At 40.9% G+C, this 26,804-nt stretch overlaps 1 protein-coding gene across 3 annotated transcripts; it reads left to right on the plus strand.

Annotated features, from left to right (window-relative positions):
• On the plus strand, positions 1–25,897 carry LOC111081323 (rho GTPase-activating protein 15). Of its 3 annotated transcripts, none has more exons than XM_022377372.2 (6): positions 1–163; positions 3,154–3,644; positions 23,804–23,978; positions 24,833–24,860; positions 24,932–25,426; positions 25,499–25,897. In XM_022377372.2, exons 2-6 carry the CDS (start codon positions 3,270–3,272, stop codon positions 25,680–25,682), a joined length of 1,257 nt encoding a protein of 418 aa, XP_022233064.1. In that variant the 5' UTR covers positions 1–163; positions 3,154–3,269; the 3' UTR covers positions 25,683–25,897. The 3 variants fall into 3 exon arrangements, with proteins under 3 accessions (XP_022233064.1, XP_022233049.2, XP_022233056.2); XM_022377357.2 differs by lacking the exons at positions 1–163; positions 3,154–3,644 and adding exons at positions 13,692–15,850; positions 16,611–17,954; XM_022377364.2 differs by lacking the exons at positions 1–163; positions 3,154–3,644 and adding exons at positions 16,325–16,389; positions 16,611–17,954.
• Positions 25,898–26,804: the final 907 nt, after the last annotated feature.

Raw genomic sequence — 26,804 nt, forward strand, 5'->3', positions numbered from 1 at the left:
CGGTTTAGTCGTGTGTCAACCGGGAAACCGTCGCGTCGCATTGCGTTGAGTAGATTTGAGTGTTCGGTGCGGTTCGGTTCGGTTCAGTTCGGTGGGGCCTTCTGTTGACTTGTTGTGCATTGCGTCAAGCTTTTATTGTACCCGGTAATCGTCGATTACCTATGTATGTACATACGTATAACGTATTTGCGTAGGTGTAATTGTAACCCAATTAACCAAACATATAAACTCGATCACAGCATGTCCTGTGATCTGTGGATCCAATCGTCTGGAATAGTGACCAAATCTTCTGGTCTGTAAATCTTGTGTGGTTTCATCTTGCCTGCATAAATATAAGATCCGGAAAAGGGATGATGATGAAGAAGTTCTCTTTATTTTGCCAACTCTCTCATCGTTCAATTGTTAGAGTGGAGCTTCAGTGCAGCTTGTATTAAATATGCCACAGTCCGGAATATTGACCATATTGACCATGCCTTATTTATTTTGTTGTCGCCTCTGATTTTGTTATTCGATTTGCAAACGCAACGGCATTTAATTAAGGCGCGTACGTGACGTTTGCAATTTCAAATATTGCAATGAGCGCATCAGTAGCCCAGTAGGCTACAACCCATGGCAGTACGAGTGGCAGAGTGGCAGTGGCAGTGGCAGCAGTAGCAACAGCAACAGCAACAGCAAAACGGCAATAACAGACTACAAATGTGTAGCCAGTAATTGTTGTTCATACTATCAGTTGCAGTGGCAGTGAGCCAGTGAGTAATACGCCAGTAATTGGGGCTCCCACCCCCAGCCCACGGGCATGCAGAACGGCAAACATTAACTTTACCCACGTACATACATATGTATATGTACATATGTATGTATGTATGTATATTCATGGATATGGATGGGTGATACTATCCTACATATGGGAAATACTTCACACACTCTCAACCCGATATGACTGACGGTGGCAACAACCGTAGGCATTGATAACCACACACCACCACACCACCCCGCAAAGTGTAAAACATTAACCGCACAGTGGATACCACTCGATGGGCAATTGCATCATCTGCATACAACTACTATGTATATACATATATGTATATGTATATGTATACGAGTATTTATGTTTCTGCTAACAAAGTGGTCACTTTTGTATTTATTTTTATTTTTGTTGATGTGTTTAAAAAGTTATTTTCGGTGAAAGTCTGCTGTGCATGTGATTGATAAAGGTTTCGCTGGCGATCAGATGGGGATCTACGACAATACGGTGCTGTCTCCCCGACGTTTTGTTCAATTTTCGTCACTATTGTTCTCTCACTCATGCTAATTGTGTCGCCATCCAGATATCGGGTATTGTGTTGGCCGGCCATCTGGTTTCAGGTTTTCAATAAATTTACATTGTCAACCGATTTGAATACGGGTTGTCATCAGAAGAAAGCTCTTCAGGCAGAGAGGGTGAGATACAGAAAAAAAGATGGAGAGTTTCTGCTGAGAGTGGGCTACTAAAAATGCGAAACCAGTGTCAAACAGATTTTTTTGACGCGGGACTATAATTACAGTTAAGATCGATGGGAAGAGACCCATAGTCAGTGACATGCTAATTTTAAAAATGTTTACTTGGATAATAAATAAAAATAATAATAAAAATGCGGAACCTCTATTGTACAGATTTGTAAGATACCAAATATTTGGAAAAACAGAAAACACTAGTCAACACAATTTTCCCACTTCGAACCAAATCAAATAGATTTGGGACTTGAAAAAAGTTTAATAAAAATGTTTTTCTATGGCAAGGTTTTTTTTGATTCAAGTATCTTTTTCTTGCGTTTTTATATATTACTTGTATTGGTGCATTTATTAGGCGTCGTTTTATCTTTAACGTTCATAAAGATAAACGGTTGCGCTGAAATTGTTTGCCCAACCCACCGAAAATCATAGAAAATAATTTTTTTTCAAGTTTTAAAATTGAAAGCCTAACATTTTTTAGGTTGTAAGATGAAGCTACAAAGTGTTCAGGTCCAATTCATAGCTGCATTTATCAGTTTTTCAAAAGTGCAAAGTTCAATACAGCCTGATGTAAGATACTTTAGTTATGTGAAAAAAAAGAAACAAAATCTCTGAAAATCAAAATTCATTAAGAAAAATACCCAAACTTAGAAAAACTCAAAACTACTTGTAAATTAAATTAAATTCTAAAAAAACCAGACCATTTACTTTGTTTGTTTCTTAGCTTTTTAGCAGAGCATATGTATTGATTTATTTATTCTTAAAACTATGATATTTTAAAAGTTAATAATGGACCAAGGTTGCCGACTTGTGGAAGGCACAAACGCAGTTTTTTCATATAATATTAAATCTAGAAAAACATAAAGCTATACATAATTCTAATAACCTGATCATTGATTTTTCTTTTGTTTCGCTTTCCAGCAAATCTGGTTTTGTTTTTATTATTTTATTATTTTCGCTATTAACATTTTGACTAAGAAAAATATTACTAAAATATGTATAGAACATTGGTTTTCCTGTTTTTTTCTGCATAGCGAAACATATTCGCTATGTCCACAGCTAATTAAAACTAAAAGCATTTCTAGATACTGTTTCCGAAGTTATAAAGCTATCATAGTGCCGAAGTGGAGTAGTTAACAGTAAATTTCCTATGAACAAATGGATTCACAAACACTGTGCGCCTAGAAGCTCTCTACAAGAGCAGCAGCACCAACAACAAGTCATAAACAAAAAGTAAATAGAAAAAATACAGTATAACAAGAAAACCGATTACGACAGCGACGCGGTCGACGCCGACTATGGAGGTACGGAGCTGTGGCTAGTGCTGGGTGCTGCTGGCGCTTAGTAGCGCTCTTCGGGGCAGAGCGTTTTAGTTGGTTGTCGTCGTCGTGTGCTCGATATAAGGTCTGAATCCGATTTTGTGTATAATTATGCTTTTTTCTTTATGTTCCATCGATTTGTGCCCGAACTAAATTAGACCAGAGTGTTGGGCGCCCTGCCCCTACCCTGCCTCACCCACGCAGAGCAGGCGAGGGCGGGCTGCTTGTGAGTCTTATCAGCGATAAGAAGCGAAGTCTGTGTGTGGAAGGTGTTGCTCGTGTCAGACGTTGTCTTTGCTTTGCTTTTACCGTTCCGTATCGTTTCGTTTTTTTCGTTTTCCAGAAATCCAACAAAAGTACTGATCCATAAATGCGAGTGTAGTATGTGAAGAAGAGAGAATCGTGCAAGAGGCTTGATTCGTTTTCGTATTATTCTCGTAATCGTATCATTCTTCGATCATGGCCGGCGATGCAGAGCCCAAGAGGGGCTATCGGACCATCTTTCGCAGCATATCGCAGGTGTTCTATGCCAATGCCAAAAATACATCCAGCAACAGCATTAATTACAACAACACCAACAATACAAACAACACAAACAATAACGAGAGACTGCAGTTGGACAACAACAACAGCCTGACAGTGACTTTAACCAATGTAACAAAATCGCCATCGATATCAAAATCGACATCCTCAGCATCCACCACACCATCGATAACGCCAACAACGGAAAATATTGCAGGGAAATGCATCGAGTGCCAGGATCAAAGCGCAGCCAGGCTGAGGGCCAGCTCCATGCTGGATCTCAGTTCCAACAGCCGCCAGTCCACATTGAGGGTAAGTCCCAATTAATTATTTTATCCTTCAAATATATTAACATATCGAATCCATCAACCCAAACCAAAAACAAGTCAAAAATTCAGTAGGCTCAAAGCAAAGAATTTAAAATAGTAAGATATTGCATGAACATGCGAATTCTCATTCCATCTGTGCCTCCTCCTCTTGCACAAGCGAATGATTCAAAACGCAATGTTCAATTATAAGAACAAATTGTATGTCTGCGCCTCGCCAGAGACGAAGGATAGTCGAATTTAAATGAATTTGTTCCTGATGCAATAGCTTTATAGTTTTCTGGTCTTTGGAAAGATATTTTGATGAAAGATATAAAGGCTCCTTGGCTTTTGCGCTTTTCACAAGCTAACAATCTTGCTCAAAAGTCGAGAAACAATTCTCTTGTCCGTATTTTAATGGAAATAGTTGTTAAAACATTTTTCCACATTAATCCACGCAATTAAAAGAATGTGACGCCTAATGATTAGTGCTTTAATTATAGCCCCCTTGCTTTTAGCACTAGGAAAGCTAATAAATAAACAATGCAATACAAAAAAAAAGTGAAGGAACATGTGAGACGCTTCTTTGGACGCGACTCTACGTTTATAGCCGTAATCAGTGAGCTTATGATTTATGTAGAATTTTAAAATATTTTATATTTCACATTTTTTTTTGCTACATCTGTTATCTACATCTAAAATGTCGATTCCACATATAAAATGTAAATTATACATACACAGTGTAGATTCTACATATTCTCCGCAAAGGATGCGCATTGCACAGAGCAGAGTGTGTGCGAGCGAGAAAGAGAATGAATAGCGTGGAGGAGGCGGGGGAAGAAACTGAAAATTAATTTTTTAATTCTGGCTAAAATTATGATCCGATCTGATTCAGATTCGACAATCGGGTAGATATGGCCATTCTCTAGGATACTGCGTTTTTGGTTTTATCATATCTCTAAAATCGAGCCTGTCACAAATTTTCGTTCTTAGCGGTGGCGAAAGGGAGCAGCGCAAAATTTTGAAATACACTTGTAGCAGTGTGATATCACATGAGTTTGAAAAAAAAATTTTGTTGCACTAGCTCTTATAGTCTCTGAAAACTAGGCGCTCATCGGTACGGACAGACGGACATGGCTATTGATGCTGATCAAGAATATATATACTTTACGGGGTTGGAAACGTTTCCTTCTCTGCGTTGCACACATCCACTTCTACCACAAATGCAATATATGTATGTACCTCTTAACTCTTTGAGTACGGGTATAAAGATTCCAGAGCTCTGCTGTCGCAGCTAGTTTTCAAAAACAGTCAGATTTGACGTCAAAAAGGCGGAATAGGCAGCACTGGCATGGACCGTGTTTTCTTCGTGTCACGTCGCACAGTGGGACAATCGGCTATTTGAGCTTGCTAAATTAATAACTTGTGAACGAAAAGAAGGAACAAGAAAAAAGGTGCTTTTAAAATAATCTTCCAAAATTGTAATTGTAATTTTAATTTTAGACACATATGTATGTACATATGTATATTCTTGGTGAAAAATTCTTCGTAGATTTCGATTCTGGTGGACGCTTCTTGCGAACAAAAAATACATATGTACATACAAGTGGAATAAAATAATTTGTATTTTAAGTAAATAAGTATCGAATAAAGTGGTACATATATGTATGTACATATGAATGTATTTGCAAAAGAACCACCACCGACAAACGCAGCACAGAGGCTTCCATTATGTCTCGCGCTTCATGCCCCATGCCATGCCCCTTAGCCACCTAGCCTTATAAATATGTATGTAATGTGCACTGTTACAACATCTGAAATGCATTGCACATGATTTTTGTTTGCGTTCTCTTTTGACATTGCGTGTTTTGCGTTCTGCTTTATGCCCGTTTGCTACTCGCAGTCTTCGTCTTCGTCTCTGTCTTGCTCTTCTCGTTCGACTTCTTTTACGTTGTGACTAATCGCTGCCAAAGCTGCGCACGCGTTTTAAGCGACTGCAGCGCGACCAAAGAGAAGAAGCAAACGGAAACAAATTGCTCTGCAAAATTTCTCTGTGGAGAGTGACTGAAAGATAGAGAGCAGAAGAAGTTTATCATTTGGTTCGTTGACTGACGAAGTAAAACAATTTTGTCATCAGTCAATACGCGTAACAGCCTGGAGATTGGAGATGAGATGTAACTTTGTATCCGTGTTTTGAGTGAGTTTCTGCCCGAAATAACAATGAACAGATTTCTTCGTTTCTTGCAGCTTCGTTTTGTGGACTCTGAAAGAATTTTGCACTATTCCCTTTCTGGAATTTGCATTTCTTCACCCCGGGACCAGCTCTAATGCATACATACATATGTATATGTAAAATGTATGTACTGCTCAACACACATGCATATGCAAATATATATGTACTTACATACATATGCATCAAGCCTATTTATCCATTTTATTTTCTCGCTCTGATTTTTGCCCCCACACTTCTGGTGGCAGCCACAACAACAGCAAAATTTCTCTTTTCATTTTATTTGTTTGGTTTTGTTTTGTTTTCTGTGTTCTTCTTTTGTTAATGCAGCGTCTGATTGACACTTGAGCTGACATTCTCATTTCAATTCGTATTCCGCTTCCAATTCAAATTTCATCCATTGCACCCCCATGTGACACATTTGTTTCTCACATTTGTCCAAATCTTTCGCTTGAATTCGGATTTAAGAAAGGTTGTGGCGATATACATACGATTACGTGCGTTAATTCTGGCACGGAATAATACGCTATTAATTGATAGCAGAAGAGTGTGTACAAAACCCATTAAGATTATTTAATTTTCATCGTTTATTCTCCACAAATTGTTTAATTTATCATAAGTAGATGGAACCAGTTTCATTATGTACTAATTCCCCCCCTATTCGATTTCATCCATCAATAGTGTAAAATATCGTATGAGTCACAACACAATCGGGCCAATAAAAAAATAAATTAATTTCGGTTTTTTTTTCACTATCTCCCTTCCTCGGGCTTTATTTTAATTTGAGGCGTTGACAAAAGCCGTAAATGAAGCTGCTGGTCACCCATTCCCCCCTCTTTGATATCACTTCTTCTTCGCCATCTATGAGTCTCTGCCCCACTCGATCTATCTGTCTGTTGCTGCTGTCGCGCTCAATAAAATTCATTAAAAACGAGAGGGAATTTCAGGCTTCTTGTGACGATTCATTTGATACTCTACTCTACAACTGTATTAATATTTCGTATTGCAGATATGCGATATAGTCATATGATTTGGCTAAAGATATTAAAACAATTATGAGAAAACAGCCTGTGTAGTACGGCTAAATAATACTATAAGCGAAAGAGCTTTTTTTAGTATAAATTGTTTTTTTAACCTATAATTTCTATGGAAGCAAAATGGTGTTTAAAAGTTGCAATCAATCTTTTTCAGTTATATGTGTGAAAAATATAGAAGTATAGAAGAAGCAAATACATATGTAGAAATGTATGTAGAATATGCTTACATATGTTTTTTTTGTGGTTATTGTACTCTTTGTCTCTTTCTGTGTTCTGACTCTGCTCGTTGCTGCCAAAGCTGCCAAAAGCAAACAAAAATGCGAGCAGGCTTAGCAACAGAAAGCGTTTGCCTTTGCTCTTGTGCTTCCTTTTGATCTCGCTATTCTCGTTGCTCGTAGCTGCTCTGTCTGTCTCTTTCTCACTGGCAACATATATGTATAAAACCACTCAGCATCGGTAGAATTCTGTCCCGTCTGAGTGTTAAGTGCAGCTATTTTTGTCAGCTAAATATTGGCAGTTTTATAACATAGTTACATATAAGTAAAATGAGTTCTCACAAAAACTTTTTGCTAAAAAGATATTTCTTATGGAATATAGAACCAAGTCTTTCATATACTAAGCTAAAACATAAATAGCCGCACGTATTAACTTCCAAACTGTTTAAAAGTTTAGTTGATTGCAATACCCTTTGGAAGCGTACAAAAAGGAGAAGAGCGTATCAGCAAAACAATAATAATGTGAGAGAGAGGGAAAGGAAGAGGATAGATAGCTCGCACCAACACATAAACAGCATTCAGCGTCGCAGTCGCGGCCTCTGCTGCTGTCGACTGCGCTGCCAACTCATTACCGAGACAAAAACATAATGCTGCCCGGCCCGACCCAAGTCTGGGCCCTGGACATGGGACAGGGATATGGACATGGGCCATGAGCCATGAGCCATGAGCCATGGAGCCACCCTTTCGGCAGGGACCCGCAGAAAAACAGAACCATAAACAGACAAAAAGCAAAAACAACAGAAATGGAAAGCGAAAAAATATGTTCTTAAGAAAACATCCCCCCCGCGTAACGATAGATAAATACCCTATAAAGAAAAAATTTGTTTGTGTTGCGGAAAAAACCTCGATTTTCGAGATATAAAAATAATGTAGATCTGATCAAAAATTGAAGATAGTTTAATAAATAAAATAACAAACATAAAGAGTAAAGAACAGCTGTAGCGTTTGTACACCAAATATTACACGATTTCCTACGTAATTATTTTTGAATACTTTTGGGGCTATAATACATAAATAAAAAAAATCAATAAAAAATATATAATATAAAAATATACATTAACTAAATAAATAAAAAAAAACAACAAAAAACAAAACAATATGGAATTACACGCATGCAAACTTATAGATCTAATATAAAAGAAAGTTTAAAGTTCGAAGTTTGTTTTCTATAATATCAAAAATACATACGTTTTCGATTCGATTCCAGGGTAATCGAAAACAACACCCCAAGAATATTGGCCACAAGCTGAATGCATTTTCTTTTTTTCAGTGGTTGGCTGCCGCTCGCTCTGCACTGTGTATCTGGTGGATACATTTGATGCTGACAGCAGCGGCGGGCCAACAACAACAATTTTGTTCATTGTGCTTAATTAATTTAGTTCAAAGATCAAGCGACCATAATGCTGAGCACCGAAAGCATTGCGATTCCTCTGGGAGCTCCGGGCTCCCCCTAGATATGCAACACACGCTTGCTCCCTTTTTCTGATGTTTTCTCGCAGTCTGATCTATTCGGTTCTGTTCTGTTTATTTCCACCGACTGCCCCGTTCGGAGTCGAGTCTATATGGACTCCAATGCTCCACATCTGTGTTTGTTTTGCCCAGCCTCAGTTCCAGTGCCCAGCCTCAGGACATTCCTCAAATATCGGACACTTGCTGGAACCAGGAAAATGCACATACATATCGTATATGTATGTATGTAGATATTTAGATCTACTTGCATTTGTGGGATGGGGGCTTGGTTCAGGTTCAAAGTACGGAAACGGCTCTCATTTCCATATATCGGATTGCAAAATAAAAAGTGTACGGTCGACTTTTGCAATTGTTATATATGTACATATGATATAAATACAGTACCATAATGTAATATTTAACATTCATCATGATATTAATTCTCTCCGAAAACCCCAGCCTAGCCCCTTAGGGGTCTGCATTCGATATGCTTAATTAGGCAATGGGCGTTGAGTATAAAAAGCGTCTTTTGTCGCTGCCACGCCCCACGCCCCACCCCCAACTCTTACGCACACACACACAGTCGCACAATTACTACTGATGCAGATACACACAGAGATACGAGACAGAGACACACATGTTGCCCCATGTTCCATTACACACATGTGGCTCTGGGCCTTGCCTCCCCATGTTTGATCTCTGGCCAGGCACTGCACTGCAAAACATTTGAAAATACGATGGGTCCCGTAATAGAAAACCCATGAAAAATCGATCAATATTAAGAAATCAGTATTTGTATTTCTTAAACACCATTTAAAACATTTGAAGAACAGTTCCGGAAAATATTCTGTTACAAAAAATAAATATTTTGCATTTAAATGAGTTTAATGGAATCTTTGAACACTATCTCCGGATTTATAGCAAATTTAACTTATTTTTTTTACTTATTAATTATTAATTTTCTGTTGTATTTTATTGGTCTAATAATTATCCCAAACTTCAGCAATTGGTCTTCAGTCTTTGTATTAAATTCTACTTTTATGTGAATATGGGAATACCATAACACCCCGATATCTCTTGGGGAATTCATTTGAAGAAGTACCGAATCCCTAATGTCTCCGCTAACTTATAAGAAATTCGTACAGCCAATCAATGAATCGTGCCCCAAGTGTAACTTTATGTTTTATCCCATTTCATGTTGGACAGTGTGTATCGTATCGCTCGCGTTCTGTGGGTGACCGGGGGTCGGCATCGTTGACGTCGACGTCGGCGTCGGGGACTGTGTGTGCGACTGCGACTGCGACTGCGACGTCAGCGGCACGACCGCCACCCAAGAAAAAATGATCAACGGCATCTTGAGTTCAATTTCAGTTGAAATTCTGTTAAATTCGCGAACGCGTCGCGAGCCTGGAGCTCTCCCAAGCCAATTCGATTCGATTCGATCCCGAACTAAGCCGAACCGTATGGCTCTCCATCACCCACCCATAAAATTACCATATACCGCCCCCAAGCCCCTGTTAAACTAGAACTCGTATTACTCCAGTACTAGGTACTCTCACTCGCGGATGTGCGCTAAGTCGAGCTTATCAGCGGCCGGGAATTTCGTTTGTGTTTTGTGTTTATTTTTTCAGTGCAGCGATTTGTTTAAGAATGAATTAAAAAACCTCAACGTGATGTTTGGGTGCGGAAATTCTACCTAATGTGGCTGTAAATCGCTTGATTGATCAAGTACGACTATATACAGCAATACTATACTGTATATTCCATAGAAAGATAGAGTGAGAGTGAATGAGAGATAAGAATTGTGCGATAACTAGGACAGAGAGTGTGGAAAATTCAAGAGGGCCAAACCCTGTTTTATACTCGTATTATACATACATATGTACATATGTATAGTATATATAGTATATATTTTTCAATTACATTTGTAAACATTCATCATCCATTCCATTTATTTGTCACACACACTCCACTCGTGGCGATGATTCATTGTGCCATAGGCAAATCCATAGATAATGTACAATCTAGCATTTCCATGCCCCGCTGTGGCGCCACATAAGTCTGGACTTTTGTTGTTGTTTTTTTTTTTAGTTGTTTCCCCTCCCCACTACGGAGTGCGGGGTCAAGCCTCTGTTGACCCGCTGCCTAAAAGTATGCTAGTTGTGGTATCCCATTGATCTGATAATACATAATCCGTATTCCAGAGATAGAGATGCGGCCAAGGATGAGTGATGCTTGGCTGCTGCTTTGTGGGTTTTCCATAATGGAAAGTCATTGTCTGTGAGGCTTGAAAGTTTCGACAATGGAAACTCCCACGGACGAACACGGCTATCTTGAAAAACCAATCTGTTGTTTCTATAAAGAACATCGATCCACCCCCTCTATAATTTATGTACCCATAATCTCAGTCAAACAGTAATAAAAATTGAATGTAAAATGAAATATTAAAAATTATGATATTATTTTTATTTAAATAATACCAATACATAGGCGTATAAGACATAGAACAAGACGGTGTATTAGATACCAAAGAGGGATCAAAGTTGATAGAGATGTATCTGTGTATCTTACACCTCCTCATACATCTTCTGCGAGCCAGAACGAAAAAGATGAAAGGGGCAAAACCTTGAGCCAGTTTCGTTTTTGGCAGACTTTTTACCTATTAATTTTCTCGAATTGGACTTCCAGTAATTTTCCAAACCCAGTAGGCAGAATTACACTACAATATAAATCATTTTCTTGGTTCAAATCATTCGTTTTTGTTTCGCCAGAGTAGCAGGTTCGAGTCAAGAAAAATATTTAGAAATTGTTGGTGTTACTAAATTCAAACATTTTAAAACTCAAATTTGTGTTTGGCAAAGGCCTAAATTTACGAAAAATTAAAAAGTATTCAAGCCCGACAGCCCAAAATTCAAGATGAACCAGAAGCAGAAGCCACGGACCAGCATCAAGAAGAACTACAATGTGCCGAACAAAGCGAAGGAGAGCTGCCGCATAACCATCGAGGCCCTGGGCACTGCGATGTGTGAGATGGGGTTCTATCCCACCGCAAAGGAGCTGGCCGACATGATGATGGTCGCTGACCCCAAAACCATCGGATCCCTCAATTTTGAGAGGTTTTGTACCATATTGGAGAGGGCCGAACGTGGTATGCTGTTGCGCGCCGCCTTCGACGAGATGGACAGGAATGGTGACGGCTGCTTGTCCCGCGGCGAACTCTACGAGGGCATGGAGGACGCCTTTGAGGACCTACCTCTGGACCCGTTCGTTGTGGATGCCATGATGCGTGAGGCGGATCCCGATAATACCGGCTACATTTCCTTCGATCGCTTTATTGATTTGTCGCTTAAATACCAGACAATCGATACTGAACCAAGTCAATAATCACAAAATCACACTTAACACTTAACAAAGCTCGAAACATGCTGCTGGCGAATACAATATTTCAATTCAATATACAAATTTTACAAATATTCCATTCGTTCATGTTTATGTACATTGTACATATGTATGTGCATACATATGTACATATGTATGTACGGATATTACCATAGGGATATGCCCCTTGCTTTTTCCCCAATGTTGGGCTATGCTTGGGAAACAGAGGCGAGTACATTTAGATAGTATATTACAAGAATACAAAATAGACAACAATCCAATAGTTTATCGAATCCCCAGATTTTATATATAAAATATTAAATTATTAATTAGATGGTCAAATGAAAAGTATGATGCATTTTTAATATAGCATCCAATGGATATTGGAATTTATTTGAATAAAAATTCCATTCGTTTTCCCTTTTCATTCCAAGAGCGGAACATGATTAATGGTAATAATCTTAGATCAAAGAATGACTAATAGCTGGGGGGAGACCCCAAAGATCCAGATTCTAGAGACATCAAAGGGATAAGGGAAAAATAAAATTCCGCCCCTTCCCCAACAAGAGAGATTAACAGATTTATTAGGGCATCGTTCTCTTGGGGTTCCTTTTGATCGCCTTCCGTTCCGTTCGCTCGTAGGACAGCTGTTCCAACAGGTTGTCCGCATTCCATTAGGCATCGGTCGGCGTCGCGTCGGCACCTGTGAGGCGTAGGTGACTGGCGAGACGTCAGCGGGGTGTTACACAATTCTCGGCGAGCGTTAACCAGTTTTCACCCGTCGGGTTCTTTTCGGGTGATGGGGATTGTTGTGGATACAAGGGGAGGTGGGACGACACGCCCCTGACCGACAGCTACGGCGGCGGCGACATGCTTTGCTGGATCTTTGCTTTTGTATGACTCATCATCCCCACAATCATCATGATGATATTATATTATAATCATCAACATGGTTGTCGGCGTCAATCGTCAGAGTCCCCCTCCCCCTCCTTCTCATCGTCGTAAAGCCGAAGAGCTACAAAGAAAATAAAAACAAAGCACACCCAAAACGAAACAACAAAAAAACAAAGAAAACAGTGTTAACTTAACCCTTCAGCGGTGCCAGTGGGAAGTTCTGGAGGGAGATAGTGAATATGCTTAAAAGCTGTTTACTAATACTGGCACACATTTCTAAAGAGAAAATCTCCAATCTCAGTTTCCATGTAAGGGCTAAACTTAAAGAGCATTAAAATTGAAAGAGATACAAAAGAAACAACAAAAGTCCAACAACAATTAATTCAATAAAAATAACCCTTCAGCGATGGCAGAATACATTCAAAATTAATTCATTAATATTCTCAAATATATTCAAACAGACCCAAGTAAATGCTGATATTTAAAAAAATGTTTACACTGAATGAAGCAACTCCTCACCATCTAAGGGTTAAGCACAAGGCGAGCCAGGCGTTGAGGCAGAAGTGCAGCGACTCTCATTTTTGTATGTGTGTGGTGTGTGTGTGTGCATGTGTGTTTGCCGTTGAGATAATGAAAGTCAAAGCAAAGGAGCACGAAAGATAGATAGAGAGGCCGCCGCCTGCATTTAACTGTTTGAATTGCTTCCATTTAAATTAAACCGCTTTTGTTTCACTGCCCTCTTATTGTATGTGTCTCTCTCTCTCTCTCATCTATAATGAATTACGACGCAGCAGCAGCAGAAATTCACAATAACAATGCGATAAGCGTGTGCGGTGCGGTGCGTGCTCTTGTTTGTGTGTGTGTTGTGTTGTGAAAGAGAGTGAGTGCAACGAGAATAAGAGAAATGCCACAGAAAGTGAGTGAAATCGAACGGAACGCGGACATCAACGACAATCTCCGTCGGCCGCTAATGAATGGTGAAGGAGGGGAAGGGGGAGCGCATATCTACGAGAATCTTCCCTCGCCCGCCACACCCCAGCTGTGCCCTCCGTCGCTGTCTGTACCGTTGCCCGATCTCCGCAAATATTTTGCCCGCGAAGCCATCTATGAGAATCTCTGCCGCGGCTGTGGCTATGGCGTCTTTGCCGCCCAAGGTCATTACTGCCATTTCTGTCAGTGTATTGTGAGCGGTGGTGTGCCGCCATCCACTCTCCCCTCCCCACCATCACCCAGCGAGGGGAATATCTACGAGAACATCTGCGAACTATGTCGGCAGATCTACAGCGACGGGGGGGAGTGCCACTGCCAGGCAGAAATGTCCACGCACACGCCCACGCCCACTGCCACTCCGGAGCCAAAGACAAAGCCACCCACACCGCCCACAACGGGGGTGAAGAGCAAGTCGAGGACTCTGCTCAATTACTCGAAATCCAGTGCCGCGACCTTGACCCGTCTCTTTGGCTCTCTCAAGCACCTGAATCGCTCCGGATCGCTGCAAAGGAAGATCTTCCAAAGAGAACCAAGAACGGGGCCGGGCTCCCTGGAGATCATCCACAATGTGGGCGAGGTGTTTCGCACTCAGGAGACATTCGACATGCAGCGAATCTGCGAGCTGAAGAGCCAACTGCAGAGCAGCCAGAGCGATCAGCACATCTACGGGAGGGTACGAGAGCCGGACAGAGATGCGGCGGTGGCGGCGCAGGAAGTTACGCTTGTGCAGGAGAAGGAGCAGCGCAAGAAGCCACGCGTGTCACGCATTCGCCTGCTCCAGGCGGAGGAGGAGGCGTCACTGTTTCTCAATGAGAGCATTTGCCACTGGATGGCCACGTTGCGGCATCAGGTGCACAACTACGAGGATGGGGAGGGCGTGTGCCAACAGCCAAAGAGTGTGCCGCCCTCCTACGAGCGAGAGAAGGAGCGTGAGCGAGAGCGGGAGATGGAAACGGAGAAGGTGACCCTGCGAAGGGTGGGCGAAAAGCAGAGCGGGCTCACCAAAGCGGAGCCCGAGCAGCGGCTCGTGGATGACTTCAAGCGAAAGCTCAAGCTGAAGAGAGAGTCGCCCCCGCCCTCTGTACCACTCGTGCAGCAGCAGAGAGAGCAGGAAGAAGAAAGCCGGGATCGAGACCGCAACCGGGACCGGGAAGAGATCAAGGATCAGCGTCGCTGCGGAATCAATGAGCATTTGAATGTCGATTTTGTCAATGAATTTCTGAGTGGCCTAGAGGGAGAACCAACACAAGAGAGCCACGGCAGTCAGCCAAGAGAGCCCCTCCCGTTGGCGATGATGACGATCCCACCATTGAATGGCCGTATCTCGCTCTGGCAGCTGATGCAAAGCGCAGCTTTGGCTGCCAGCCTGCATGCATGTGTGCGTGACTTCATGTGCTTCTATGACAAATCATTGAGCCGCATGCTCAGAGAGCAGCAGCAAGAGAGCCAGATCGTTAAAATTGAGCGCTGGCTGAGAGCGCAGCGGCGGCGTTGTGAGTCAGTTGCGCCGGCGTTGGCGGCTCCACCGGCTCCAAGGCGAACGCTTTCATTTCTTCCCGCGACGCCGGCGAGTGACGACGTTAGTGCTGCGATGGTCGCTAGGCCTCCTCCTACCCTTGCGACCGACAACAGAAACAGACCCAGTGATCCACAAGAGAGTGAAGCGAGTGCGAGTGTGAGGGAGAGCGTAAGCGTGCAGCGATCGGAAAGCGTTCGTGATAACAAAAACAATAGCACAAACGCGGCGGTCGTTGACGGCGACGGCGACGTTGACAGCGACTGCGACGGTAACGGCGACAGCACTGTGATGGCAGCGCCCAAACCATGCGGTGACGCTGAGCAGCGGCTCAATAGCAACAACAGTAGCAGCAGCGACAATGAGAGCAGCAGTGGGAGCAGCGGCAGCAAAGAGCATGGCATTGCCAGCAAGCAGCAGCAGCAGCAGCAACAAATTACTCAGGTCAACACTCATTAAAGCAACAATAAAACGAAATTGTTTCTTTTTTCCATCCAATCCTACCCTACCCCACACACCCCCCCTTCTATTTACGCTGTTGCGGTTCACTGTAGTTCGAAATTGACTCGGAAAGGCCCAACGGTGGGGAGACGGCAATGCTCTCGTTTTTCCAATTGGAAAATTAAAATAAAAACAAATGAGAGAAAAAAATGTGTTTGAAAAGCAAACAAATTTGTAATATAAACAATTTGCAATAATGAGATAACCATAAAAGAATTAATTAGTTAATTAAAACTTTATACATTTATGCATGTATATTTTTTTTTCGGTGATTGTGGAAGAGTGTTGCCAGATGACAAAAAATAAACAAACAAAATAAAGAAAGGGAAGAGAAGTGAAGAATGAGAGTGCTGCCATAATCGCGATAGAGAAACAGAAATAACAAAAACAATTTACGAATGCAAAAAACAAAACACAATCACGATTTCAATGGGATGGAGAACATTTCTATGGCAAATTTAAATGTTAATCACAGCATATCGGTATTTATAATTGATTAATTCAAGAATCATTGACATCAAATGTTATTTAAACATTTTTTATGCAACTATTCTTATTATTTCTTTGAAATAACATAGAAAAACAGCATATAAATGTTCTTTATCGGTCGTTTCTCGAGTCAATTTCAAATGCTCCCACGATAAGGCCCCCCCGTGTGAGATTTGTTTGCTTTGCGAATCAACGAATATTTGTTTACTTGTAGAATTGTGTAATTAAGGTGCGTCGCCCGGCCCCGAAAGTACCCGTACGGAATCCGAATACCGCTCTGAGTAATCCTCAAAAGGAGAGCAACAACAACAACAATCAGGTGGACGAAGCGGGTAGACGACTCTCCGATGGCAGTTACGGGGAAGAGGAGTCCATTTATCAACCCATTTGGCAGTTCAAGACCCTCGAGCCTCCCGTTGAAGATCTTGAACATGAAGAAGAGATTGCTGTCGAGGCGGCGGCGGCGGCACCAGAACTTGGCGACAACGAAAATGACAACGAAGAAGAGGATGATGATGATGATGACGACGACGACGACGACGACGACGATGATGATGAAAATGGTGAAATGGAGGAGGAGGAGGAGCTGGAGGTAGAAGATGACTTTGATGATGACGCAGACGCTGATGCTGACGCCGATGTTATGGCCATTCAGGCAGCTGCGGTCTTTGCAGCCGGAGTCCGATACAAGCTCTCAACATCGACGCTGACTAAGCGCTCGAAAATGATGCTGCCAACGCCACTGCCATCGCCCACAGCATCGATGGACCAGGGCGCCTGGGAGACGGATGTGGAGTTTATGTTCTCGCGGGACAGCAAAGAGGTTGTGGCCCCCGAGGAGAGCCCCCAAGAGAAGGAGCAGGAGCAGGAGGAGGACCTCGAATACCAGCTGGAAATGGAGGATACCCTGGAGACGCTGAGTCTCGGGAGTACAGTCACGAATAGCACAGCCACCATGGGGTCCATAAGCAGTACGGGCAGCGCCTCCCGCATGCGACCGTCATCATCACAACAAAAGGTTCCACTGGTGCATCCACTGCTGCGCAACATTTGCATATTCTATAGCATACGGGAACCAAAGAAATATAGCGCCATCTTCTATGACTACCAGCGCTCCCAAGTCCATCAGCGATTCATGACACGCATCCGACGTCCAGCGCCACCGCCACCGACACAGCCTCTGTCAGCGCCAAAAGCACCAAAGATGCAGCAGCAGCAGCAGCCACCACAGATGATGCCACTGCCGCCTTCTATTGCTGCACTCCCACCTTTGCCACTGCCAACCATCAATGATGACAGCGGCTGCAGCTGTGATGCGGCAGAGGACAGTGAGGTGGTGCATTCTCAATCGAAATTCGTTGCCATTCCGACACCCCTCAAAGAGGACTGGGCCCTGGCCTGCCTGGCCGCAGCGGCGGTCACCAAGCGAGGCGTTGGACCCCGTTCCGCTCGCAAGCTAAGGGTACGTTCCAATGCCCGGCTTCTGCTTACAGATTCGGTGCTGGCCTGGCGGGCGAACCTTCAAGAAGTCAACTGTTGCGAGGACGAGGAAGATATGGTGAGTATATGGAGTAGGGGAAAGGGAATTCGTACTCGAACGGCAACGGGAACGGTCCATGTCATGTCCATGGGAACCACTTTCTGAATTTACTACGGAAATTCGTTGTACTTCTTTGTGTATTGTGGCGGGGGGTTTCCCATTGTTTCCACACTTGTCACTTGTCACATCAATTAAACGTGGGGCAAATGTATCTCTGTGCCTGTATCTGTATATCTGTATGTCTGTGGAGCACAAATACTAGATGGTAGAGGGAGGGGTGTGTGTGTGTGTGAGTGTGTGCAACGGTGCATTTCGATTGTTTTGCCTACAGATCTATGGGAGGCAAGGCCCCTTGAACGATGTTGCCGTTGGGAGGGGAATAAGCTCTCAGGTATACCCTTACTCCGGCCTGTGGGTCTCTTGGTCTGTGGGGTGCGGTGTCCGAAAATAAGTACAAAGAAATGCAACGAAAATTTGTCTTCTTTTGATGTAAGTTTAATGCTTGATGCAAAAGTGTTAGGAGTTATCGAAGCAACTCTATAACTTAATTAAATGAATTTATATAAATGAACAGCGCTGGATAAGAAACTGTACTTTTTCATATATCAGAGTAAACTAACAATGGAAACCACTTTAGTCATATAAATCTTCACCTTTTACAATTGAAACCCAAGAATCAAGAAGATTCAAAAAAAAAAAAATATCTCTACAGATTCGAATAAATTGAATTAATTATAGTATATAGCTTAGAATTGTATTTAATGCGAATCTTTTGGGATATTTTTAATTTGCGAATTATCAAAAAGTGTTAAATGACAGACTTTTTTAAAGTGGAAAGGTATACTATGTTACTAGGTACTAGAGACTAGAGACTATAGTTGTGTATACACAGAACTCAAAGATATAACATTTTTATTATTTTAGTTATTTTAGTCGTTGAAGTTTTGAAATTTGTCTTCTGTTTATGGAATTTTATTTTATGGTACTTATTCAATCTAATGTTTAAGCCCATTAACATGCAAGAATTCCATGTCGATGTAATGCAAATTTGAATATTTCTACTTGATCTCCATTCAATCTTTGGATCAAAGAGCCATTTCGCTTGTGGGAAATTTGCACAGTCAAAGAAATATTATTCCGACGGACGTGTAAGAGCATTCTGTAGTCGCCTCCTCCCCCACCCCCACCCCATTTATTTTGTTCGTGTCATACCCTTTCCATTCGGCTTTTGATTGCACTTTGTTTATAACGACGCGTATCGCATGAGTATGAGTTGGGGTATGAATGTGTGTGTTTGTGTGTGTGTGTACACATTTGTTGTTGCCGCTTTCTGCATAATATAATTTTATTTATTTGCCTCTCACGTTTGTTGTTTTCATTTGGCCGTTTGCTGCATTTGCAGTCGCGTCGCCGTTGCATGCGATTTCCATGGAAATTCATTGAGGGGAAGAGTCGTTCGAGTCGTCGGTTCCCCCCAGATCTGTGGGGGCTCTTCCCAGGCGGGACCCCAAAAAAAGGTTGATTCACATTTCGCATTTTGTGTTGTCTGCCCTGCCCCCTGCCCGAACGACAATTATTTATTTATTTGGTTTTATTTATCTTGTTTTTTGTTTTGGCGTACATATATTCTGACATATTTAAGTATATGTGTGAGTGTCGCGCGTGTGTATCTATGTATGTCTATATAGTTAAAACTTGTGATTTTTGTTATAAACATTTGACAGAACCGGTTCTAGGCTTCTGAGCAATTTGCTGTTGTGTTTAAATACTCTTTCTATACGTGATTTGTGGGGGATATTTTTTCTTTTGTTTTAAGTATTTTGTTTTGCTTGGAATCCACAATCAGAATATTTGGAGAGCAGTTCAGAACCGCTATACCACTAGGAGACATTCGCGGGAATACGTTGATTCACAGTAAAAAATTCCTCCCAACAAAAGGACACATTTGATTTGAATAACTCGTGGTCCATTCGCCATGAGCGATTCGGGCCGAAGGAAATATCATACTTTAAGGGTATGTTAAGCTTCGGGGACTTTTGTTGCTGATTTATATTTGGTTTTGGTGTTTTTTCTTGCCGATAATTTCATTTCCAGCCTTAGAGCTCAAGCTCCTCCGTTCGTCGCTTTTATCAGCATTTAATTGGTTGGGTTAATCATTAGTCAAATAATTTGCTGTAACTTTGGGCCCCTCATCGATTGTTGGTTTTGAGTTTCTTCTCCACAACGAACCCAAAACGACGAACCTTTTATCGCTTGGATTGTAAAAATGCTTAACGGAGCTTGAGTGTTCCATAAATAAGTTTTTTTTTATTGGATTTTATGCAGAAATGCAGATTATATTCGGATACAGATACGAGTATATGACGAATGGTTTTTATATACATAACATATGTATGTATTTCCTCCCAAAAGAGATTTTTCTTTTTTTTTTTTTATTTTATATCATCAAATCATTGGATCATTTATCTTTTTATCTTTTGGTTATAAATTGACTTTTTTGAGGGTTCGGGGATACGATTGGACTTGAACCCTCTTGAACTTTGTGGAATGCTTAATGCTTAAATCAAACAAAAATTAAATATAAATCGGTTATAATTGGGTACTGTGAGCCCTACCTCCGGCTATAAATAGATTATGAATCGGTCAAATTTTGTATGTAAATCGGTAATGGAACTAAAATGATCGAAATATTAAATTGGTTCGAATCTCCTTAAAGTATTTATGAAATTTATGAAAGATTGAATGACAAATGGTTACTAAACGGTGAAAATGTGTTGTGTATTTGTTTGAATCGTTTATTACATGAAATTAAACGAATTTATTTTGATTTCAGCTAAAGAGAAATGGAATCGGTTAAACGATAGTTAAGAATCGGTTATTGTATTGATTATGAATATCTTGCTAACCGGTAAAAGTGCTTTGAATCGGTTATGAGCCAGCTGATTGATACAAGATTATACATTGGGCTAGAATCGGTTTCACATCTGTAATACACGTAAATGCTCAATGAATTATGAATAGTGTTACGTATAGAAGCTAAATATATTAATTATAGTCTAAAATAATTTTTGAAACGGCTTTGGGTCTTTGTTGAATTGCTTTTCAGCGATTTATGAGACGGTTGTAAGCCGATTATGGCTACAAATCACAACATATTTACAAAAAAACGTGACATTATTATTTGTGTAAGCCACTCACTGGGCCTTCCAATCAATCCCAAACAAATCAGTGTCGGATGGAGGCTCTTGACGATGATTTTCATGGCACATGGCACATGGCTCATGGCTGTTCCGCCCACACACACACACCGGAGAAGCTTCTCCTCTCAAATGGAGCATTACGTCGGAGTCGGAGTCAAGATCCGGTGCCAGTTTTTTTTGGGGGAAGCTCAAGGCAGCGATGATGAGAGGAGCATCTACTAAAACACAAAAAAGAAAAAAATATTTAAAGGAAAGAAAGAAAACAAAAAACTGTAAAGGTCAACTGCGCCTTTGTTTGGTTTTTGGTTTTTTCATTTGTTTATTTTTGTTGTTTCGGTTCGCTTCGGTTCCGCTCTGGGTTTTGCTCAGTGAATCATACGCATGTCGGACGAATGGCGATACATAGACACAGATACAGATACATTTCCTGCCTGGTATCTGCGGGCGAGGGGCGAGGAGCACAACTCGTGCAAATTGTGGGGCACCTCGTGCCGTAAAGCAATGCAAACATGTGTCTGAATGTATGGCCGCACCGCACTTCGAGGTCGCATCAATTAAGTATTTTTTGTTCGCCTTCTTTTTTCTGCTCGATATTATTGTTTATACACTGGCAGTACCCTCTCCCCACGAATATCATACATAGCTACCATTGCACCGAGATTTATATTTGGACCGCTAACGCCAGAGAGCGGCACATGCGAAGGTGCAAAAACACATCTTGTGTACATTGGGACGGAGGCTGGTTCGGTTTAAAAAAACGATATATAATGCCTCGATCAAAAGATTATCATTAGCCTTTTATCATTGTAGTATGTATATTCATTTCGACAGCTAAATTTCAATTTTAAAGTTTTGTCAGCCCCTAAGAGGCTTCTTCTCCTCCTCCGCCTAAAAACTACTACAACGTATTATTTTGTTATTTTTTTTAGATTTTGTTTTGTTTATGTTAGCAAAAATTATAAAACTAAGAAAAACATATACGAAAAATGAATAAAAGCGAGAAAAAATAGAGAGGGTGAAAACAAAACAAAACAAAAAACAAATTAGCCAAAACAAATTGAGTCTAATCTTTGAAAATGTCGTGCCTCTGCTCTAATTTGTTGAAATTATCAAGCGATAATTAGAGGGGAGCCCCAAGGTAGACGGGGGATCTACATATATGAACAGCAAATGGTGTACGACTGTACAGTAAGTTGGGTATTGGATATTACAGCTGTACCAATCGAATTGTTTCTCTTTATCGATAAACATTACTTGGCTTCATAGTCTGTACTTTACTTATTGGTGATTTTTTTTTTAACAAGTACGTTGATGATTTACTATCATTACTTATCGCTAAAAAGAGGAATTCCTGCCCTAAACGAATCAAAGATATGATATCTACAATTGTAGTTATTGTATGTAAGTACATCCGTTAATAGAAATATTGTTTGGTATTATTTGTACAAGATTTTGGATATGTGCTAGGTTTATTCTTTACCTCTAGACTCTTTCTAGTCGTGTTCTTGGCCCAGAAAGTGTATAAATTCTATACATGTCTGTATTATCTTGTATCATAGTTCTATAAATCCAAGAGGCCATATTTCATCGATAATAATTGATAGCTAGCCAACTGTTTACGCTGGGAGACGTTTGGCTTTGGCTTTCTGTGTAATTATATTTTCTAAACAGATATTTTTAAATGAATCGAATCGCTTCGAATGTGCACAGCATGCTTTACAATTCCAACGAAAGGCTAATCTCTTAGGAGAACAATTTATTGAATTTATGGCTGGCAGAATTCAGGGGAAGTCCAGGTGCAACTTATCGCTCTGTGGCATATAGAATAACTGTATTCCTGGGGAGGGGGGCGCCAGTTGGTGCCGTGCCACACATTTATGGATGTGTCAGCGAGCGATATATGTATGTATATTTGTACATATGTATGTATGTACAGTCTGGAGAATTGTGTGGCTTTAATGCAGCAACTCCATTATAGTCGTTGCATTTGAAACCGTTGCACGTTGCACGCTGCTGTTGCGCATACGCATACGCCTACGCGCTCTGTCGTTTTTCTTACAAATCGAATTCGAATTTTCTTATCAATATCACTGTTCGGGAAATAAGAGATAGCGTTGTGGCCTAGACAAAAAAAAAAAAGGAGAACGAGAACTGCGAGCCTATCAGCGATAAGAAATGACGGGCAAAGGCAAAGGCAGATCGAAGAGAAGGCAAACTACGGTGAGCGATGGAGTGGAAAAACAAAAACCACCTTCAACAGAAAGTTTCGAAAGAGTGCAAATAAAAATGGGACTCCCGCTGTGGGCGATACCCTACATTAAGTGAGAGAATAATCCACTTAACTTTTAAAATCTTTTCACGACCCAAGACCATATCTAATGGGCTCGAAAGCAATCGATTGCTCTCTACTTTTAGAGGGTATGAAACAGCAGAGTGCAAAAATAAAGAAAAGACAAAAATACAACAACTTTACAACAGTCGACAACGACAATTGACATCGGCACGAAATTTGCAATTAATTGGGCAGACGTTACCTCGAATCGTGTGCATCCGACCCACAATCTTAACCCACTTCCTCCTCTTACCATACCCCAACCCCCAACACACAGTCAACGGAGTTGAACTTGAGATATTAATGCATTGCGTGTTTTGCCTCTATCATTTCAGATTGTGCCAGTGACTGATATATTGCGGGCACAGCAGATCCAGGAGGACAGCGAGGTGCAGCAGACACAGCAGACGGTGATATTGCAGCGCTACAAGAGCGCCTCCATTGGGGATCTGGTGGATCTGCCCGGCGAGGATGACAAGAAGTCCATCAAGAATCGCATGCGCATGAAATGTACGTACAAGCGGCAACGAAACGTGTCATGAAAACTGTACAAAAAATGGGAAATTGTAATCTAGAGATGCAACCCGTTTCGAAACGGTTTTAATGATTAAAAGTGGGGAAATGCAGATGTTTAAAGGCCAACAACAACAACAACAAAATAGCAGCGAAATTAGTTATTTTTTACTTACTTGTTGCAGCATTCGCTTGTGCGTCTCGAGTCTGAGCACCGATAGAGCAGCTGGGAACGTAGTTTCTAAAAGAATATCCTGTAGAGAACACAGCACTGCTTACAGAATGTATATTATTAGGGGCTTTAAATGTTTATAAAATAGTTAGAAAAACGCTGGGAAAAAATCCTCCTAGAAAATGGTGGTAAAACGATTTAGCATCTGTTAATAGTCCATGAATCGGTTGTAACTATATTTTTCGTAAAAATTAAGAACAAATCAGTTGAGTCATTTTAGTGAATTATTTTCTTATAAACAGTTAAAAGAGATCTTTAGAAGCCTTGACATTGATGAGAACTCGTTTCTATTATCTTCTTGTGTGATTTTTGTATAGATAAGTCCCTATTAAGTGTTGGCTATTATATTCTGGTATACTTTTGAGCACTCTTTCAAGCACTAGCATATTGGAAAGAATGGATGTCTGGAAAGAATTGTGAGGGCGTAGGTGATAAATATTTGTATGCATTAAGAAGTGGCTGCCAGTGAGGTTCCAGGTATCATGCAGAGAGAATGTCATCGGAGCATTTCACTATTTGCATGTCGGAATGTATATATGTATTCCCAGCAAACAATATTTAAGCCGAAACTGTAGTAACAAATTATTCTCTTTTCATGTGGGTGGATGTGGATCTGCAGTTGCTGTCAATAGGGATGTGTTTCGAATGTAAGTATGACTTTTTGAATATCCAAATTCTCTTTAAATATATTTCTTATATCTTTTGATTTCCCTTGCAGCAATCGCTCGCCAAAGAGCGAAAAGAAATCGCGCACACGACGCGGCCAGGTGAATAGCCTGTATCTGGACGAGCAGTCCAAATATCCGATCTTTGGGGCACCTCTCAACGCCCTGGAGCTGAACATGACCGATCATCCGAATGTGCCGCGTTTTGTCGTCGATGTGTGTGCCTATATTGAGCGTCCGGATTGTGTCGAACAGGATGGCCTGTATCGGGCCTCCGGCAACAAGGTGCTGGTCGATGAGCTTAAGAAAAAGCTAACGCATCTGTACGATCCACGCTTCCTGCACACCGACGACATCCATACGCTGACCAGCCTGCATAAGCAGTTCTTTCGCGAGCTTTCGGCTCCGCTCATCACCCAGGAGGCTTACGAGCGTCTGGGGCGCAGTCTGAGCGATGAGGCGGCCATCGAACGGATGCGTTTTGCATTCGATGAGATGCCCGAACCGAATCGATCCACACTCAGATTCCTCATCAAGCATTTGACCAGGTTCGCTCTGATACCTATTGACCTATTCCGATACCCATACTAACTTATTGATCTGTTTTGCTTTTTTTTCAGAGTTGCTGCTGCCAGCGCTTCGAATCGCATGCCCTCCACCAATTTGGCCATCGTTTGGGGCCCCTGCCTGCTCAGTGCCAATCAGATTCAGCTGGATATTGGGCGCATGAACATGTTGGCCAAGGTGCTGATCGAGAACTATGACCGGATCTTTCAGCCGGACAACGAGCGTCTCGTCTGCTAGGATCCCCCGCCCAAACACAACATTTTTAAGTGCCTCAAGCATCACACCCAACCATACAGACAATCATCACATACACACACACACATACCCTCACATTTATTGGCAGAGAGTCTTTGAGATTTTCTCTACATTTTTGCCCAGATTATCGCATATATTTTTGTTAATTTAAAACCCTTTTTTATGTGTTTGTCTAAGATTTTGTTTCCAGCTTTAATATCTATTTTTTTTTTGCTAATTTTAATATTTTTTTTAATATGTTATTTATTTGATTCTTTGGAAATTCGAGCAGCAACAAAAACGAGCAGAAACCCATCAAGAAAATACTTACCAAAAAGACAGTAGAATAAGTTACAGCTAAACCATTATTAATAAATATTAAATCCATATATTAATGACGCGATGCTCTGCCCCTGGCTATGGCCAATCCCAAAATACAAAAAAAATAAAAATCCACTCGTTCTTTTTTTTGTTGACAATATCATGAAGGAGTTGATATTCGGGAGCCCCCATTCAGATATATGTATGTATGATATACTTATATGATATACCATACACAGATACAGATACGACAACTGCATATTGTAGATAGTAAATCTATGACTCTCTCTATATATATATATATTTTTTTTTATGTTTCGAGTAGCGCAGTGAATGAAAGCCAAAAAATTTGTATGTTTTGCTATCTCAATAAAATTATGGAAATAATATAAAATTAAATGAAACAAGAAAAATTGTTATTCGGTATGTGTGCAGGAAGAATGATTCCTTCTGCTGATTCTGATCCTTAAAGAGATTTGGGATTTAAGAGATGCCCGCAGAAGATATACCATGTGTGTGCATACTTATGCTGTCTTATTCGCCCAAAGGGATTGCACTCTTCTATTACAGATATTTATATATAGTACATATAAACCCATGAGAGAAGCTTTCTTTCAATCGAAATACTCTTAATAAAATAAAATTTAAAGGGATTCCACAAGAGTTGGACTTCCATTTAAAGCAGATAATTCCCAAATAACTGGTAACTGTTCATGCTTTTGAAAGGATCTTTGATTCCACAATGTAATGCTATAATCTATATAAAGCGAAACAATTTATTCGAATTTGAGGTGAGATCAGTGC

This window comes from Drosophila obscura, unplaced genomic scaffold (assembly GCF_018151105.1).
Source record: "Drosophila obscura isolate BZ-5 IFL unplaced genomic scaffold, ASM1815110v1 contig_73, whole genome shotgun sequence".
NCBI classification, from domain to species: Eukaryota; Metazoa; Arthropoda; class Insecta; order Diptera; family Drosophilidae; genus Drosophila; species Drosophila obscura.